Source organism: Nicotiana attenuata, chromosome 1, assembly GCF_001879085.1.
Source record: "Nicotiana attenuata strain UT chromosome 1, NIATTr2, whole genome shotgun sequence".
Lineage (NCBI taxonomy): Eukaryota > Viridiplantae > Streptophyta > Magnoliopsida > Solanales > Solanaceae > Nicotiana > Nicotiana attenuata.
This window is the reverse complement of record NC_031989.1, coordinates 63827952-63846760: the sequence shown is the minus strand read 5'-3', so window position 1 is coordinate 63846760 and position 18809 is coordinate 63827952. Positions and strand designations below refer to the sequence as shown.

The 18809-nt window shown below is 35.7% G+C and overlaps 4 protein-coding genes and 1 pseudogene across 4 annotated transcripts; 4 read left to right on the top strand and 1 right to left on the bottom strand.

The window, feature by feature from the left end:
- Nucleotides 3870-6081, bottom strand: LOC109227682 (40S ribosomal protein S13). The gene is made up of 5 exons (XM_019392882.1): nt 5968-6081; nt 5800-5872; nt 4953-5091; nt 4674-4860; nt 3870-4089 (listed from the first exon to the last, which is right to left on the bottom strand). Exons 1-5 carry the CDS (start codon nt 5988-5990, stop codon nt 4056-4058), a joined length of 456 nt encoding a protein of 151 aa, XP_019248427.1. The 5' UTR covers nt 5991-6081; the 3' UTR covers nt 3870-4055.
- Nucleotides 7482-8740, top strand: LOC109236756 (annotated as a pseudogene).
- Nucleotides 10547-11344, top strand: LOC109236747 (uncharacterized mitochondrial protein AtMg00810-like). The gene has a single exon (XM_019402965.1). It carries the CDS (start codon nt 10547-10549, stop codon nt 11342-11344), a length of 798 nt encoding a protein of 265 aa, XP_019258510.1.
- LOC109236734 (vegetative cell wall protein gp1-like) lies at nt 14782-16119 on the top strand. Its single transcript, XM_019402946.1, has 2 exons — nt 14782-14949; nt 15934-16119. The coding sequence occupies exons 1-2, from the start codon at nt 14782-14784 to the stop codon at nt 16117-16119; spliced, it is 354 nt and encodes a 117-aa protein (XP_019258491.1).
- Nucleotides 16133-17565, top strand: LOC109236724 (uncharacterized mitochondrial protein AtMg00810-like). Its single transcript, XM_019402934.1, has 3 exons — nt 16133-16513; nt 16596-17384; nt 17446-17565. Exons 1-3 carry the CDS (start codon nt 16133-16135, stop codon nt 17563-17565), a joined length of 1290 nt encoding a protein of 429 aa, XP_019258479.1.

The following is an 18809-nucleotide window of genomic DNA, read 5'->3' as shown; positions in this document are numbered from 1 at the left end:
TGAAATAAATGTTTAAAAAAGTAATTTCAAACCTTAAAATAAAGGATATTGATTCTATTAGTAAACTCAATAATGAAAAAAAAATATTATATTGTTCCTACCATTTATTTTTTATGGAATATTTTATTTATTTCGGGACTTGAAATCAGAATGAAAACATATACTTACTAATCATTGAGTTATGCAGTGTGTTTGTTCAAGCGTGCTTTCTATTTAGAAAATTCTATCAATATTAGTTAACTTCAAACCCTAAATATTTTTTTCCTACAAGTTTGAATTTTGAAGTTTGTATTTGTAGTTTTGTAACCATGTGTAATAGTATTAGACTCTATTCCATATACTTGAAAACTATGATAGATATATTATAAAAAAATAAATCAAACCGAAACAGTAGCTAATTTTGGAAATAGATCTCGATTTTTTTCTTATGAGTACGGTTATGGCAAAGAAGTATTAACTTGAACATATAATATAGTATGTATAAACAAGTAATAAAAATCTTAACAACAAAAACAGAAACAATATAAATGAGAAATAAAATTCGAAAAAAGATTTGCCTCTAAAATCCGATCTAATTGGCACTAAGTCTCAATCACACGCTCCACATGAGTCTTCCTTCACCTGCACAAGAATATTGCCAATGATCAATAGTGACTTATATAAATTTGTTACAGATATATTGTTCGAACATCGTGAGAAGTCTAATAACTTTGCAAAAATAACAAACATATCGATGAGGGAAAAGGTAAAAAAAGAACAACAGTATTTATGGAACATTAGATATCTCTAAAGAATTAGCTTATTTTGCACTTTAAACTCATGTTTTTAGGGAACTAAAAAAGGAAGAAATATTCCAAAGAAGTCATCTACTAAACCTAAAAGAAAGCCACATGTTAGTAAAGAATTCTAATTCTAAACGAAGAAAAGGCTAAAGAATCCTAAACCTAAATAAAGACACGGCAATACACGGAAATTTCTAATTTTTTTTTTCTAAAATAAAATAAAAAATAGTGGTAATTAATTACAATTATATCCAAGATAAAATATACTTACTAAGGATAAAAAAGGCGAACAATATTTCGGTAGGGGCTTCGTGCTTTTAATATAGTACTAGTTTCTATGTACGTGCAATGCACGAATATCCTTAGTGACGGAGCAAAGTTGAAGAATGGGGATTCAAATAAATCTCCTTCGTATAAAATTATATTGTGCGAATAGAGCAAAAGATTTTTTTTAAATTATATATAAGCTGTTAAATTTCCTTGACATAAGAGAAAATTCAAGTGAAGAGATAAAGTGGTTTAATATTTTGTGTCAAATATTACGAAGTGCGTATCAAAAGTAATAAACTTTCAACTGAATAGATATTCTAAATTATTACTTAATATGTGTGAAATCTGATAATTGGTTCCTCAAAATAAAAATACTGTATTTTTTGCACCAACACTAAAAATAGTCATTAATCAGATGTACCAACATTAATAAAATACTGCATTTTTGGTACTTACCAACAATATCGTAATAAAAATCAATCAAACTACAGAAGATGACAAACTTTGTAATGAAAAAACATAAAAATCAATCAACCCGTACAAAAAAAAGCCCGATTATGAAAAAAAACAAATATCAAGAAAAAAGGACAAAATAAACGTTAGTCAAGAAAGCTATATATGAGCAATAGAAGTAGTAGCAAAGATGGAGAAAGTCGTTGTAGTACTCCGTTTAAGTTGTTATTTATGAACTTTATATTTCTTTTACCTTGGATTGAGCTATTAGGGATCTAGTTACCTACCTTTAGATCTTCTATTGTTATTTAAATTTAAATTTGTCTTCTACCCAAGTTTTAGTTAATCTACAATTGTTATACGTGATCAAGCGCACTTTTAATCATAAGATATCCTTATGTGAATATTCAAATTAATTAAGCGATATGTTTGGTTGCAAGTTCCAAGTTAGTTTGACCCAAAATCAACTTTACGCTTATCGTATGTATAGTTCAAATGGGAAAAAAATTTCGATCTTAGGTGATTTCCAATTATATCCTTAAATTATACAAGTATTTAGGGTTTAGAACACATATATCACGTCATATACGTAGAAAAAAGTTGTACCTAAACCCATCCGTCAAGTTGAAACCTAATTATCGTCCGCTGCAACATATATGCATGAATAAAAGAAACATATAAAAAAACACATTTGTACTAACAAATAATGTGAACAACTATATCTGTTCCAGTTTTTCGAAAATATGACCAAAACAAGATGTTTGTTAGAGTTAGGAGCCAAGAGTTTTAGAAAAACAAATTACAGATATTGAGTTGCTCCCGAATTTTTCTTTACCAGTTGCTGACGGATTGATAGCCAATCTAGATGAAGACTGCATCGACACTCTATATTGTGGCTAATTAGTGACACAGGGATAATCGGGAATATCTATAGCGAATTTAAAGGTATACTCGATTTTTCACCGTTCAAACTTGCCTTTCCAATCACATAAAAAAAGGTTATTTTCTATAAAGTAATTATTTTCTCAAAAAAGTGTAAAGTTAATAAAAGGATTGAGATATTGTTGCAACCAATTTGAATACAAATTAATATGTTTGTGCTACTTAGCCTACTTTGTCTAGGTGTCTCAAACAAATACATAGTGTTGTTTTCTTTATTGAGATCGTTCTAAAAACTTTTTTCAAATTAATTAAGTGTTATATTTGGTTCAAACTCCAAGTTAGTTTAAGCCAAAATCAAACTTTGTACGCTTGCCGTGTATGTAGTTTAAATAGGAAAAGAATTCCAACTTTAAATAATTTACAGTTACATCCTTAAATTATATAAATATATAAGGTTAAAAAAGTCGATCAATATTTCAAGGATATTTTAGTCGTTCAACATTTAGCATAAATTATTCGTGCTTTTATAATAATATAGATAGATATAGATTATTGCCTTTAGATTAACCTATTTTTATCCCAAATTTTATTACAAACTAAACTACATAATACTTGCATAAATTAAGCATCTATTAGTAACACAAATTTATATGAAATCCAACGTTACATTAATTATAATGCCAAAAACCACCATTTATATTAATTACGTGAACACTTTATATTAGCTTTGAGTTTTATGTTGCAATCAAACATTGTATTAGTTATACGAGATTTTATGTTAAGTTATATGTTCACAAGATTCATCACTACTGGTGAGGTTGGAGGATTTACAAGAACGGTTATACAAATCCGAGATCCTTGAACTACTTCAGTTTAAAGTGGATTGGCTCTTATAATAGAAAACTATTGTGAACAAAATGGTCTAACAGACATTTTAACAGTGAGAGAATCCCGTCATCCCTCGGCAATTGAGAGTTCGACTGAGTTGCCAAGTATTTTGATGAGATTTGTTTCTGCTAACCAATCGAAGGAAGACATTTGTTTCTGCTAACCAATCAAAGGAAGACACGGCATTCCGTGACAGGGAGAAAATAACCCTGCAAATCATTCAAAACTAGCGAGTCCAATCCACATTGAACCACCTAGGGATGTGATTGAACAATAAAGATTATAGTCGAGAGCCAGAGAGAATCCAAGCAACAATCCATAGTAGACAAGAACCAGAGACAGAATCCAAATATTCATAGAGGTATCCGAATGATAATGAGCAAGTCAAACAATCCAACTGACTTACGGCTGTGTATGTAGTGACAAGTTTGACGTCGTTCCATTTGTTTAGGACAAGATAAGAGCTACTACTAATTATCTCGCTTCAAGGAAGGCAAAGTCAAATTCCATTCAGGTTTGCACAAGTTCATGAATTAGTAGCATGTGGTAGAATTACTATGTAGCCTACTTCCAAAACTTTGATGAGACGGGAAATTGAAAAACAGCAGCTAAATATAAATATACCACAAGTACTAAGAGAATCGGATGCCAATTTAAAGCTGGAAATGTTCCCAAACAAATTTTGTTCCATTCAAACTCGGCCATACAAAAACAACTTAGTCTATAATTTTGAAGATGTGACTTGTCCAAGAAACTAGTAATCCCGTGCCATGATCTCCTCTAAGCCACAAGAGTACTGGCGGTGGTAGATTCACTGCAAGGCAAAAATTGACCTTAGTAATGCAGTTATCGAGATTTTGTAGAATTAAACAAAATGCAGGAAGTAAAAAGGGCTAAAGTGGGGGGCGTTAATAAAACTCATCTGATATAACCCAAAGCAACTATAACACACTCGGACCACATTGTGCACACAGAGAGCTGCAAGTAAAACTTTACAAGGTATGCACCTCACTAGTGACCATAGTAAAAGATCTATACGAGCGCAATGTCGGGTATTTTGCACATCAAGGCAATGCCAAAAGGTAAGGGGTGCATAAAAGCAGTAACAAATTTATTAAATCGTATAATACAAGTCCCGAACTAAAATTGATCGACCACTTCATTCGTAGACCTACATAGCGCATTTGGTGGAACCACAGAGAGCCTCCGAGTAGAATTAATTTAGCTAGTAAATTTTCATATGACAAGTATTTAACATGCCAGGAAAACAAGATATTTTGAAACAAAATTTCAACTTGCACACATATAACACATGCAAAACCAAAATAAAAATGTGTTCTAGATGATTAAATCAGAAGCAGTTCATCGCTAAAATAAAATACAAAAGAATGAACTTACTACTTCCAGACTGGTGGAAGCTTCTTTGTTTTCTTATAGTAGCGAGCAAGTCGATGAATCCTGCTCTCGACGAGAATCAATCTAAACTTGGAATCCTTGTCTTTCCTGTTTCTTTCAAGATGCTTCCTGATGGCCACTGCTTTCTTGATAAGGTGGTAGAGATCCTCAGGAATCTCAGGAGCAAGTCCTGATAGGAAACATTATTAGGTTAAACAAGCATTCCTTTAGAAAACTTATATCAAGGAACAACTTAGATACACAAAAAAGAAAAATGAGTACCATGAGCCTTCAGGATTCTGAGAATCTTGCTACCGGTTACACTCTTCACTTGAGCAATTCCATGAGAATCACGAAGAATAACACCAATTTGAGAAGGTGTCAAACCTTTCTTTGCAAACTTGCAGATGTTATCCTCAACCTGGAAAGCACAACATTGCTGTTACTTGAGAAAAGCTGAAATAATTTGATACGTTTCAACAGTCACACACCAGTCAGTCAGTGATGCAACCAATAATTATCACATATATCTCTACATAAAACTTGAAATTCTCAATGGACCAAAGCCTAAAAAGTTAAATCATGAGCTATGGTGAATTGAAATCACACGTTCAAACAACATGGAGAAAGGGTTACACAAATGTTTGTGGAAACCTGTCATCGTGCATCCATGTAGAAACTACAGGCATTAAAGAGGCAACAGTAACTTATACTAAAGGTCACATTTCCTAAGGCCAGTAGTTAATGCCTTATATTGGTTCTTCAGTAAATTTCAAATGAATTTACAACACTCCTAGACCTAGAAATCCCACCCGCAAGCTAAAGATGCGCACATATTTAGGTCCCAACTAATAATCATCATTAAAAGAAACTAGCTATTCAGCATTTCCATAGTTTTTTAAACAAGTATTAAATAAGTAAATCAACTACCAGCTATATGAATACTTCGCTTTATCCAGGTTTTAGTATTTAAAGGATCCACTCCTGTCATTATGTAGAAATTTAGAATTCAGACAAGGTATTTACAACCTCTATATTTTTCTTCCCCATTTTATTAGTTATCAAATTATATGTAGGAAAGGAAACAAAAGGAAAATTCAAGTTTTTTAATAAGCGAAAAATTCCTTACATCAGGAGCAGAGATTTTCAGCCAGCTTGGTGGAGTCCTCTTGTATGGAAGAGCTGAAGCTGAAATACCCTTACTAAGCACCCCAAAAAAAAGATTGACAAAATACAAAAATCAGTACAATGTGGCATGAGCAAGTGATACTTAAACAGGAGGTAAGAATGAACGAACCCTCGACTGTGCATACGACCCATGGTGGCTGTTTGGTGGCGTACGATGGTGTGCGAGTGGCTGCCGCGCTCCGGTTGGCTCTGTCAGCGAAACCCTAGAATAACAACTGAAGGAGGATTAGAGTTTTCTATATATAGGTTCTTTATTTGCATTGAAGTCCTTGGTATATTTGGAATTGTAATTTGGATCTTTTAGAATAATTACATATTACACCCTGATGTTCAGTGATTTTCAAGAAACCTCTTATAGTGACAAAAAGAAAGACTCGCCCATTATTTCAATGCAAAAGATACAAATTTGTCACCTAAACTATGCAAAATGGTCAAGTTTTGTCTAATTGCTGTTAGATCAATCTTTGTTGTTATAAAAATGGGTTAAATTTTTCTTTGGTGACTAGGGTTCCATTATTAAAGATTAATCTCCACCATTAACAAATAGTTCAGGGGAAAATCTCAATCGTTTCGCATAGTTCATTGACAAATTTGAATAAGTTAGAATAAATCAAGGTTTTAAGAATTTTGGCATTACATTTACTAGTGACAATAAGGCATGGCGAAAGCTACAACTTTTGCACTGAAAACCACTAAAAAAAAACCTCATTTCCTAAAGTTTTAGCAAACTTCAATTATTCAAACATACTCAATCGACAAATTCATCAAGATATGCTTAAGTTCTCAATTCTACCGGATTTAATGTTCATCGCCAATTTCATACTTAATTTATTTTAATACCAGTTGGACAAAAATGCCCATAAACTTTTTCTCACCAATTGTTAAATCGACTTTTGATGCTTTGTCAAAGTCATCTTTAACTTTTTGTGAACAATTTTAGAGAACAAAAAGTTCTGAGAATATCCAAATTCTAAAAGATAATGGAGCTTTTAAGTTGTGTATGGGAAATGGAAAAATAAGAAGATGGAATGATGTCAGGTTTGGTAAATGAAGGTGATATTGTTCATGTGTGCATTTTTGTGAATTAAAGTTGATATCGACAATGGATTAAGTATGACAGCAAGATGAGATATAGTAGATATAAAAATAAAAATGGTGGTTATTATGTTGTAAATTGAAGGAGCAGTTGTTAAGCAAATTCCTACGGATTCAAGTCAATCTGCACAGTGTGGCGATGCAATTAAAAAAATTAAAGGGATTTTATTTTGTAATGGTGAAGATAGGGGGTGGATGAACGGTCTAATTGATGTTATGCGTGGAGGAGGTGGTGTGTGTAAAGGATTCTTGACTAATGTCTTGTTAACATAGGAGATATTGTACTAGTTTATCTATATCTTTTTGTATCCTTCAGTTAACCTATATTCCAGGAGTTTGTTAGGTTTATATCTCATCTTATCCTTATGTATCTTTACGCATGTTCTTCTGTATCTTTTTGGCTGTAACTCTGCTCGTATAAAGAGCTTCTTTATCATTCCGCAGCTTATACGCTTTACGGTATTAGAAGCTTAAAAGAACTCTTGCGTGTTAGATCCTAATTTCTTTTCCCATCCCTACACTACTCAAATGGCTCCTACTGTTGTCAACTCTGATGCGACGAACAACATTGTTGTTCAGTTTAACCCTGTCACATAACTTCCCATTAACCTAGTAGGTAGTCATAATTTTTCCCTTTGGAAGGCTCAAGTGTCGATGTTTATGCTTGGCCACGATCTGTATGGCCATCTTGATGGAACTACCCTACTCCTAGCCGAACTATCTCCTCGGGCAACGAAACTATTACCAACCCTGCATACCCAACCTGGTTTCGCCAGGATCGGCTAATTCAAAATGACATCCTAGCTTTAGTTGATCCTACTCTTGCTGCATCTGTTTCTTCAGCCAACACTTTTAAAAATGCTTGGGATGCGCTTCACATAGCGTATGCAAATAAATTCCAAACGCGCATTTTCAATCCACGTGATCGCTTAGCTCGTCTTGCAAAGGATGCTCTGCCTGTCACTGACTATATGCATTAAGTTCGCTCTATTTGTGATGAACTTGTTACCACTGGTGCTCCCGTTTCCAACGAGGAGCTTATTGTAAAGATCATCGCTAGTCTTGGAACTGAATTCAAAGAATTTTCAGCAGCTATTCGGGCACGAGATACTACCATCTCATATGAAGAGTTGTATGAGAAGTTACTTGGTCATGAACTTTTCCTGGAACATCATGATACTCGCGCTTTTCTCTCAAATTCCATTACTGATGCTGTCGCACAACACTCTATTGCACAATCTCGAAACAACACCAACATAGGCGTACCAATACAGCAAACAACAATCAACCCAATCGAGGCCAACCATGGAAAGCTCGAAAGAACATTGCTCAGTCTGATAACAATTTGGGCTGTCAACTATGTGATCATCCTAGTCACTCTGCCCGAGTCTGTCGCAGCTAGTCGCACAACCATTTTCAGGCTAGAGCCAACCTTGCTGAACGTCAACTATTACAACAAGCACCATCATCAACGCAGGGGCCACCCATCACATTGCCTCTGATGCTTAAAGCCTAGCAATTGCTCAAGACTACCACGGGCCTGAGGAAATTGATGTGGGTAATGGTACCATCATACAAATCTCCCAAACTGGTAACACTGAACTAAAAGCATCAAATTATCGCTTCACCCTATCTAATACTCTCTGCTCTCCTGTTATAAAAAATAATCTCATATATGTCTTTCATTTTTGTCGTGACAATAGCACCTTCATGGAATTTTTTTCTTTTTTTTTTTATCTTGTGAAGGGTATGAGTACAGGGGCACCGCTAGTTCAAGGGCGGAGTAACGGGTGACTGTATGCGTGTCGACCAGATTGCAATCCTAAGTGCAATGTGGCTGTTCCAATTCAACTGTGGCACCGACGTTTGAGTCATCCAAATCGTCGCACTTTAAACAATATTTTGCAAAAATTATCAATGTCTGTTAGTTCTTCTAGAATAAGTTCTGATTGTAATTCCTGCAATTCTAATAAAGGCCACAAATTATTTTTTTCAGTTAATTCTTTGAAGAGTCAACGACCCTCCAAATAATTTACAGTGATTTGTGGGGGCCTGCATCAATTTTATCCATTGATCAAAAATGATGTTATATTCTATTTATGGATCACTTTTCAAAATATATGTGGCTATACACCTTAAAATCTTAAGAGGAAGTTTAGGAAGTCTTTAAAACACTACATCCACTCTTAGAAAGATGTTCAAACAAAAATTTTTTCTTTTTACACTGATGGAGGAGGTGAATTCCAAAGCTTAACTTCCTATTTAAAATCATAGGGTATTGAACACTTAGTTTCCCCACCATACACTCCACAACGAGTTGCCTTGGTAGAACGTTGTCATCTGCATGTTATTGAAACTGCAAAAACACTTCTACATCAAGCCTCGTTACCCTCTAAATTTTGGAGTTTGCTTGTCATCAAGTTGTATATCTAATAAATAGACTCACTACACAACTTTTAAATAATCGGTGCTCGTATGAAATTTTATTTAAAGAAGCACCGAATTATGAGTCTATTAAAATTTTTGGTTGTTTATGCTATCAATGGCTTAGACCATATGCCAAAAATAAATTAGAACCAAAGTCAAAACCCTATGTTTATTTAGTTTTTTCGAATAAATATTATTCTCATCATTGTTTTGATCCTGTCACCTCCAAAATATATCTTTCCCGGGATGTGGTATTTTTGGAAAATAATTATCCCTTTGTAAATATTTTTCAACAATATAAGGATACCAATAAACTCCCAGCATGGGATATATCGGTTAAAGATATTAAAGGAACATAGTGATATATCTCCTTTAAGTGCAAGTTTTGAATTGCCATCTCTAATTTTCATGCATATAGAGTCATCGAATGCTCCTCATCTTCCTATGCGTGCGTCTTCACGTTCAAGTAATGATCTCTTCTCTTTGTCTTCAAACTCTACTTCATCTCAAACTTCACCACCTGAAAGTAACCTTTCTGTCCAAAATAATCGGAATCAATCCCCAATTCCAAATCGACCAACCTCAGCAGCTCCTCGAAGATCCAACTCACCTATCACCATAGCCTACCAAAGCCGAAACACCCTCCCTCAACAACCTGCACCAAACCCCGATCAACTCTCACTCCCTAAGACCAACTCTAATCACCCTCCCCCTCGTCACCTAATGATCGCATGCTCTCAGACTAACAGTCTGAAACCTAAACATTTCCATCTCTCAGTTCAATCCACCCCCATATCTGAACCTATACCAAACACCTTCAAATAAACCCAATCCCACCCTTACTAGCGAGCTGCCATGCAATCTGAATTTGATGCTATAGTCAGAAACAAGACATGGGATTTAGTACCCAGTGATCCCTCACGAAATGTGGTTGATTGCAGATGGTTATTTAGGATTAAGCATAAGCCTAATGGTTAAGTTGATAGGTACAAAGCAAGACTTGTTGCGAAAGGGGTTTACTCAGCGACCTAGTTTGTACTATCATTCCACCCTTAGTCCGGTGATTAAACTCACAACTGTTCGTTTAGTTCTTGCTATCTTGGCCCATCCACTATTTGGAAGTCAATAACACATTCTTAAAAGGGAAGCTTGAAAAAGAGGTCTATATGAGGCAACCTACAGGTTTTGAATCTACTTTGCATCCTACTCATGTGTGTAAGCTTAATAAAGCTATCTATGTTCCGAAACAATCTCCACGAGTTTGGTACAATGAGCTGAAAAATCATCTTCTCGCCCTTGGTTTTATTAAGTATGAATTTGATGCATCTCTTTTTATTCTATATAAATCTGGAGTTACTGTATACATCATTGTTTATGTGGATGATATAATTGTGAATGGTAACCAGCCACAAACAGTGAAGTCCACAATTGATGCTTTGTCTTCAAGGTTCTCTCTTAAAGATCTTGGGTTGCTTCATTACTTTCTCGGTGTTGAGGTTACACAGACAGCAGATGGTTTGCTCATATCTCAGCATAAGTATATCAAAGATCTTCTCCAAGATGTAAACATGGCTGAATGCAAAGGTGTTCTCACACCTATTACATCTACATGTACCTTTGAAACTTCTCATGAGGATTCCAAAGTGGATGGCACTCTTTATCGTCGAGTCATTGGAAAGCTTCATTACATGTTCTTCACTCGGCCTGACATTGCCTTTGCAATAAGTAAATTATCTCAATTCATGCATCAACCGGGTGTTTCTCATTGGAAAGTTGTCAAGCGTCTTTTGAGATATCTTTGTCATACTTCTCATATTGGTATTAAGCTTGCTAAAAAATCTACTGCTCAATTGGTTGCCTATTCTGATTCGGATTGGGCTAGTGACCCACTTGATCGTACTTCTATCACGGGGTATATTGTATATCTTGGTGATTCTTTTATCATGTATCTTTTACCATGTTAGCATAGGAATTGTTGTATATTACCCTTCTAAATAAGGGTATTCTTGTCTCTTACACTTATGTACTGCTTCATAAATACAATGACAACCCCAAAACATTACTATGGGGCATTATTATATCATGGTATCAGAAGCCTAAAGATCCTACCCTAACCCTACCTAGCGTCGACCGTCGATGAAATTCAAGGCCGAAGCATCTCTTGCTTTCTCCACGTTTTTTCCTTCTCAGTTACTTATGTCTTCTTTTTGCTATCAAGCCTTATTTAATTAATCCTTTCCACTATTACTTTATAGATTTTTTTATACTCTTTTTAACTTTCTTGTGTTCCCCACATTACATACCACAGATTTTCACCTTTTGACCTTTCTTCTTTAAACCATTAGATACAAAATTGTTCTCCACCGTTTCTTTTCCCCTCCAGTCAATTCTCATATTTAAATAAAAAAGGAAGCCCATCTCTCGTTATTTAGTTATTTTAATTTCGTTTCTTGCTACATATTCTTTTATTATTAATATGGTTGGGACTGCTTTTTCTGTGCATATTAAGGATCTTGTTCCTGAAGTTTTACATCAAACTAATGATCTTAAATGGGCACATCTCATTTTACCTGTTATTGAGATGTATGATTTGTTTGGACTCATTGATGGTTCTGAATCACCACCTCCTGAATTTAATGTTTCTTCTGATGGTACTTCCAAGTCAGTCAACCCTGCCTTTGTTATGTGGAGAAAGCAAGACTGTCTTCTTCTTACCTGGATTCAGGCAACAATTCACAATGACCTTATTCCTCTATTATATCATTGTTCTACAGTTGTAGATGCTTGGACCACATTAAAAAGTCACTTTCTCCATCAATCCACAGGGAGAGAAATGATGTATATCAATTACATCTATACTATATTAAAAGCACGAAGGCCCTTAGCGAAATGTCGTTCGCCTTTTTTACCCTTTAAAAATAGAGTTTATATTGGACAAAATTGTAACTTAAGTTACTTTCCTATTATTTAGAATTTTAAAATTAATTCTCATTAATATACTTGGCCTAATATTTAGGACCTTCCTTAAATTAAAATTTCTCTTCGTTAGGCAGTATAGTGAAACCATTAAATATTAGATGTCATACCCAAAATAACTAATGATTCTTATTAGATGCGTATTTTCTTTTGTTATTTATGTTAAGAAATCTAGGAATGTTTTCTTTTTTACCTTTTCTTATTTTAAGAAATTGTATGAATACTTTATTTTATTAAGAAAACAATTCACTAAACATAGAATTAAAAGTAAATTACAATACGTTCCTCTATCATTAGCCTTCTTTAATCTTTATTTTACATCTTTATATCTCACATACATTACTTAATAATATTTATGGAATTTTAAGAAAATATAACTCATTGTAAGGTACACGCGCAACGCGCGTAGCCTAAGACTAGTACTATTAAAAAGGGAGATCTCTCTATAGATGCTTATATGTCTAAGATTCAGGAATTGGTTAATTGCCTCCGCTCTATTGGCCGTAGTGTTAATGACTCTAAGTTGGTTCGATGTGCTCTAAATGGACCTCCATTGTCTTATGACTCTTTTGTGATCATGGCCTCGCACATGCATCCTGCTCCTCGATTTTCTGAGTTGTGGACGATGCTTCTTACTGATGAGGCTTGTACTTTGCCTTCTCCTGATCTAGTATCACCTACTACGGCGTTGGTTGCTACAGTAGATGATCCTCTTTCCTCAGCTTCCTCGGGATATCTTTGATGTGGTCATGGTCGTGGTCGCGGTCGTGGAGGTGGCCGTGGTCGTGGCCGAGGTCGTGCTCAAGATAATGGTTGTGGCAATATTTCACAGTTTCATTATAGCCCGTCACCTTCCCCAGTTTCTCGTGGTGGTCCTTTCCAGCATTCTACCTTTGGTCGTGGTGTCTTGGCTCCCTCACCTTATAACTTGCCTGCATTTGTGGCTCCTACTCCCACTTCTACTACTGTGATTTGTCAGATTTGTGATCTTTCTGGTCATACGGCACTTGCTAGTCCTCAACACCATTCATGCTTATACTGCTCCAAGACTTCAGGCAAATATGGCAGCACTCTCATTGCAGTCCCCTCCAAACAAAAAGTGGTACTTGGATTCTGGTGCAACCACACACATGACAAATGATTTGGGTAATCTCTGTTCATTTTTTCCTGTTTCAAATGATTCCACATTGGTTGGTAATGGTACTCGTATTCCCGTTAACGGTGTTGGTTCTTCTTCTCTTTCAACTCCTTCTTGCTCCTTTACTTTGTACCCTGTTTTTTATGTTTTGCATATTTGCATGAATTTATTATCCGTTCATCAATTTACCAAAGAAAATAATTGTGGTATTAACTTTTTTCCTTAGGGTTTTGATGTTAATGATTTGGCGACGGGGAAAGTTCTGCATCACTCTCGCACTGATGGGCCTCTCTATCCTTTTCAGTCTTCCTCTGCATTGTCATTGTCTGCTCAGCCATCAATCTTTGCTGCTCTACATGACTCTAGTTCTATTTGGCATGCGCGTTTGGGGCATCCAAGTCATGTTGTATTAGATTTACTTAGATCTAGAAAGTTAATTTCATTGTCTAGCCCTTTTTCTATTTTTTTTTGTAATTCTTGTTTAAGCTCTAAACAGTCGGCTTTGCCGTTTTCTTTAAGTACTTCAACTACTTCTTATATTTTAGAGTTAATTCATTCTGATGTTTGGCAGTCCCCTGTGCCCTCAGTTAGTGGTTATTATTATTATGTTCTTTTTATTGATGATTTCACTCGTTACACATGGATTTATCCTCTTTATCATAAAAGTGATGTCATATCTTATTTTGCCAATTTTAAGCTTCTTGTTGAAAATCAATTTGGTGGATCTATTAGGACATTTCGTTCAGATGGCTGGGGTGAGTATCAAAGTTTTTCCTTTATCTCTTTTCTCGGTTCGCATGGTATTCATCATCAATTATCTTGTCCTCACACACCTCAGCAAAATGGTGTAGAGCGTAAGCACCGTCATATCACAAATGTTGCTCGCACTATACTTTTTCATGCTCATGCCCCTCTTTCTTTATGGATCGAAGCTTTTCTTACCGTTGTTCATCTTATTAATCGTCTTCCTTCTCCTTCCCTAGCTAAGCTCTCTCACTATGAGAACCTATTTGGGGTTCCACCTGTCTATACCATTTTAAAACCTTTTGGGTGTCTTTGTTATCCTTATTTGCGTCCTTATCGTTCTCACAAACTTGACTCTTTTTCTTCTCCTCCTTGAGTGTTTTTAGGGTGCAGTTCTAGTCACAAGGGATATCGGTATCTATGTCTTGATACTAACCGTGCCTATATTAGTCGCTCTGTTCACTTTATTGAGCATTGTTTTCCATGTGCAAATTTATCTGCTTTCTACTTGCTTGTCCTTATGTGCCCCGTGTTCTCCTCCCTATGCCTGCTGCATTACCTAGTTCTACGCCTACTACACCCGAGTCTACTAGTTCTGCCACTACTTCCATGTCCCCCTCTTCTTCTGTTGAATCTCCTAGTTTATCTCCCCTTCCTCCTTGCTCCTTAGACTCATCTTCCTTGCCTTTGTCTAGTACTGATTCATGTCCTGTATTAAGGGTGCTTATCGGGTGGATAATTATGCTTAACGGTTTGGCTTATCAGTTATCGGATTATAAATATAGTAATCCGCTAGCCGTCCAATAAGACAACGGGTGAATTGGTGTCGGATTAACGATTATCAGACGGTTATCGGGCGGTTTATCAGCTAAACCAAAAAGAATTTTTTTGAACAATTCTAATCTTGTGAATACCAAACGGCCAAACTGCATAATTCACTGCTTTTATCATTTCAACTTACCATTCGTAATCCTCATTTCATTACTCAATGAAGACTTGTCATGGAGTACAAATACAATCTCTGGAACAAATTTTTTGAATACTCAATGAAGACTTTTCATAGAGGTCGTGACTTTCTCTAGAAGAAATCAATTACGTAATGAAGATACACATATTGTCATGCATAAGGATTAAGGAGGTAAAAGTGTAAATATTTTTTTAGAAGCAAAATTCTCTCTTTCATTCAGGAACAGAGATACAATGTTTCAATAATAATGCTACAACATTTCAAGGGGATCCGTAAAGATACACAATAAGGTGATACACTTCTAATTTATGGTTACCCAGTAAAAATGGTTTCTGTCTTTGCAAATTTCAGACATTGATCCCTCCATTCATCTGTATCCTTGTATGTTATCCGGCTGTAGAAATTATCTAAATAACTCTCACCTTTCAGCTGTTCCATTGTATTCATTCTTTACATCATTATACACCAAAATTGTATAAAATGACCTGCTACAATAGAAGCTTCCTCAACCTATCCACTACAACCTTCCTCAAAGTGTAAATATAAAAATTCTTAACGGGTTAACGATTTATCCGATAAGAAAATTGAGTAATCCGTCCCCAAACCGTTAAGCCATTAATTATAAAATCTCAATCCTTTCACCATCCATTACCCCGATAACCCGATACCAATAAGCCAATAAGTCATCGGTTTAGTTCGGTTAACGGTTACGGTTCGATTTTGAACAGCCCTATCCTATATCCACCTCCATCATTGAGCCATCACCTTCAGTATCTGATTCTGCTCATCCCATGATTACTCGATCTAAGTGTGGTGTGGTTAAACCAAATCCAAAGTATGCTCTTAATTCTATGTGTTTGACTAATTTGCCTGTTGAGCCTACTTGTTTTAGCTTTGCAACTAAGGATGCTTAGATGGCGGAGTGCTATGGCGGAAGAGTTCAATGCCCTACTTGTAAACGAGACATGGTCTATTGTTCCTCGTCCATCTGGTGTTAATGTTGTTGGCGGCAAATGGGTCTATCGAGTTAAACAGAAGTCCGATGGCTCTCTTGATCGTTGTAAGGCGAGATTGGTAGACAAAAGCTATACTCAGGTACCTGGTGTGGATTATGGTGAGACCTTTGGTCCTGTTGTTCGTCCCACTACTATACGACTAGTCGTCTCTATTGCTATTTCTCGTAGTTGGTCTATTCATCAATTCGATGTAAAAATGTATTTCTTAATGGTTATTTGCATGAGTCTATCTATATGGAGCAACCACAGGGGTTTATTGATTCTGTACGACCAAACTATGGTTGCAAACTACGTAAGGCAATATATGGTCTAAGCAGGCGCCTCGTGCATGGTTTAGTCGGTTTGGTTCCTTTCTACTATCACATGGGTTTCAGAATAGCCGTGCAGATTCATCTATGTTTGTTTATTCATCTGGTGGTCAATATCTTTTCTTGTTATTATATGTGGATGATATCGTACTAACAGGCTCCAATCCTAGCTTAATATCCCTGTTTTCTAGATTACTTAACTCTGAATTTTCTATTACTGATCTTGGTGATCTTCATTATTTTTTGGGTATTCACGTCACTTGGTTGGTGAATGGTTTGCATCTCTCTCAGAGTAAGTATGCTCGAGATATTCTTGATCGTGCTGGTTTGTTACAATCCAAGCATGTCTCCACTTCATCGTCTTCTCGATCTGCCATTATTGAGGACTCTGCTGTTGTTGATGGTACTTTATACCACAATCTAGTGGGTGCTTTACAGTATTTGACTATGACTCGATCAGACATTGCCTTTGCGGTAAATACAGCTAGTCAACACTTACATCCTCCTACTTCCACTCGCCTTGCTGCTGTTAAATGCATTTTGCGTTATATTGCCGGTACTCTCGATTTTGGATTGTTGTTGAAACCAGTTACTACTTATTTTCTTACTGTATATTCGGATTCTGATTGGGCTGGTTGTCCTGATACTCGTCGGTCTACCACTGGATCTATGGTTTTCTTTTGTTCAAATCTCATTTCTTGGTCTTCTAAGAAGCAACATACTGTCTCTCGCTCTAGTACCGAGGCTGAGTATCGTGCCATGGCTCACACTATGGCTGAGGTATTATGGATTCAACAGTTGCTATGGGAATTGCATATTTTTCTCTTTGATGCGCCACTCATCTTTTGTGATAATGTAAGTGCCTTACATATTACAATGAATCCTATATATAATTCCCGTACAAAGCATCTTGCAGTTTATTTTTACTTTGTACGGGAACGTTGGATCTATTCTTGTTCGCTATCTTCCAACGGAGCGCCAACTAGCTGACATTCTTGCCAAGGGCCTATCCTCTCATCGATTTAAGACTCTTTGAGACAATCTTCGCATGTTCCCACACTCGATTGAGGGGGCGTGATAATATACATGTATATTTTACCATGTTAGCCTAGGAATTATGATATATTACCCTTCTAAATAAGGGTATTCTTGTCTCTTACACTTATGTACTGCTTGATAAATACGATGACAACCCCAAAATATTACTATGGGGCATTATTATATCAATTCTCCCTTCTCATTGTCTTCTAAAAAGCAACGCTATGTTTCTCGGTCGTCTACCGTGGTAGAATATGGAGATATTGCTGCTACAACCTCTGTAGTTGTTTGGCTCACCAACTTGCTTCTTTAACTTCGTTTCCCGCTGTCAAGTCCTACTCGAGTTCTCGGTGACAACATAAGCACTACTTACATTTGTTCCAATCCAGCTTTTCATAGTCGTATGAAACATGTTGAAATCAACTTTCACTTTGTTTGTCAGCTTGTCTAGTCTAAGGTTTTCGAGGTACATCATCTTCATTTTGTGGATCAAGTTGCAGATATTTTTACGAAGCAGCTGCCCTGTTCTACATTTCTACGTATTTATCCCAAGTTGGGTCTTGTTGACATAAGCCCCACCTTGCGGGGGCGTGTAAGGGACTCTTGACTAGTGTCTTGTTAACATAGGAGATTTTGTACTAGTTTATCTGTATCTTTTTGTGTCTTTTTTTATCCTTCAGTTAGCCTATTTTTTAGGAGTGTGTTAGGTTTATATCTCTTCTTATCCTTATGTATCCTTACGCATATTCTTCTGTATCTTTCTAGCTGTAACTCTGCTCTATATAAAGAGCTTATTTATTCATTCTGCAGCTTATACGCTTTGTTGTGATGGTTTAAGATTTAAAAGTTGGGAAAAGGTCCAAATTTGTTCATGAATAATGCGAGATGGTCGAGATTTATAGTTGTTAGTCTATTAACCCGGTTGTACATATTGATTTTATAAATTGCGGTCTTATACAATAACAATTATTACAATGCCCCAATTTTTAATTAGTTAAGGTAAGTTATATGAATCCATACTAACAATGTTTATAATTACTTTAAAACAATTGATTAACATGAAAAATAAAACATTTATAAAGAAAATCGAATTACTCGAATAATATTAACTTCATTACATAAACGTTGAAAAAGTTCATGGAATATTTACAAATACATACAAAGAAAAAATAAGGCTGAATACATCTGGAGACACTTAAAGTTGGCACCATTTTTTATTTTGACACATAAACTTAAGGGTGT

Coding starts and splice junctions, on each gene's coding strand:
- LOC109227682 (XM_019392882.1), bottom strand. CDS start 5,990: ATGGGTCGTATGCACAGTCGAGG. Junction 5,873..5,967: donor GGTCGTATGCACAGTCGAGG/GTTCGTTCATTC, acceptor TGGGGTGCTTAG/TAAGGGTATTTCAGCTTCAG. Junction 4,861..4,952: donor CAGAATCCTGAAGGCTCATG/GTACTCATTTTT, acceptor GTTTCCTATCAG/GACTTGCTCCTGAGATTCCT.
- LOC109236747 (XM_019402965.1), top strand. CDS start 10,547: ATGAGGCAACCTACAGGTTTTGAATCTACTTTGCATCCTACTCATGTG.
- LOC109236734 (XM_019402946.1), top strand. CDS start 14,782: ATGCCTGCTGCATTACCTAGTTCTACGCCTACTACACCCGAGTCTACT. Junction 14,950..15,933: donor CTAGTACTGATTCATGTCCT/GTATTAAGGGTG, acceptor GATTTTGAACAG/CCCTATCCTATATCCACCTC.
- LOC109236724 (XM_019402934.1), top strand. CDS start 16,133: ATGGCGGAAGAGTTCAATGCCCTACTTGTAAACGAGACATGGTCTATT. Junction 16,514..16,595: donor AAACTATGGTTGCAAACTAC/GTAAGGCAATAT, acceptor CATGGGTTTCAG/AATAGCCGTGCAGATTCATC. Junction 17,385..17,445: donor CACTCATCTTTTGTGATAAT/GTAAGTGCCTTA, acceptor AGCATCTTGCAG/TTTATTTTTACTTTGTACGG.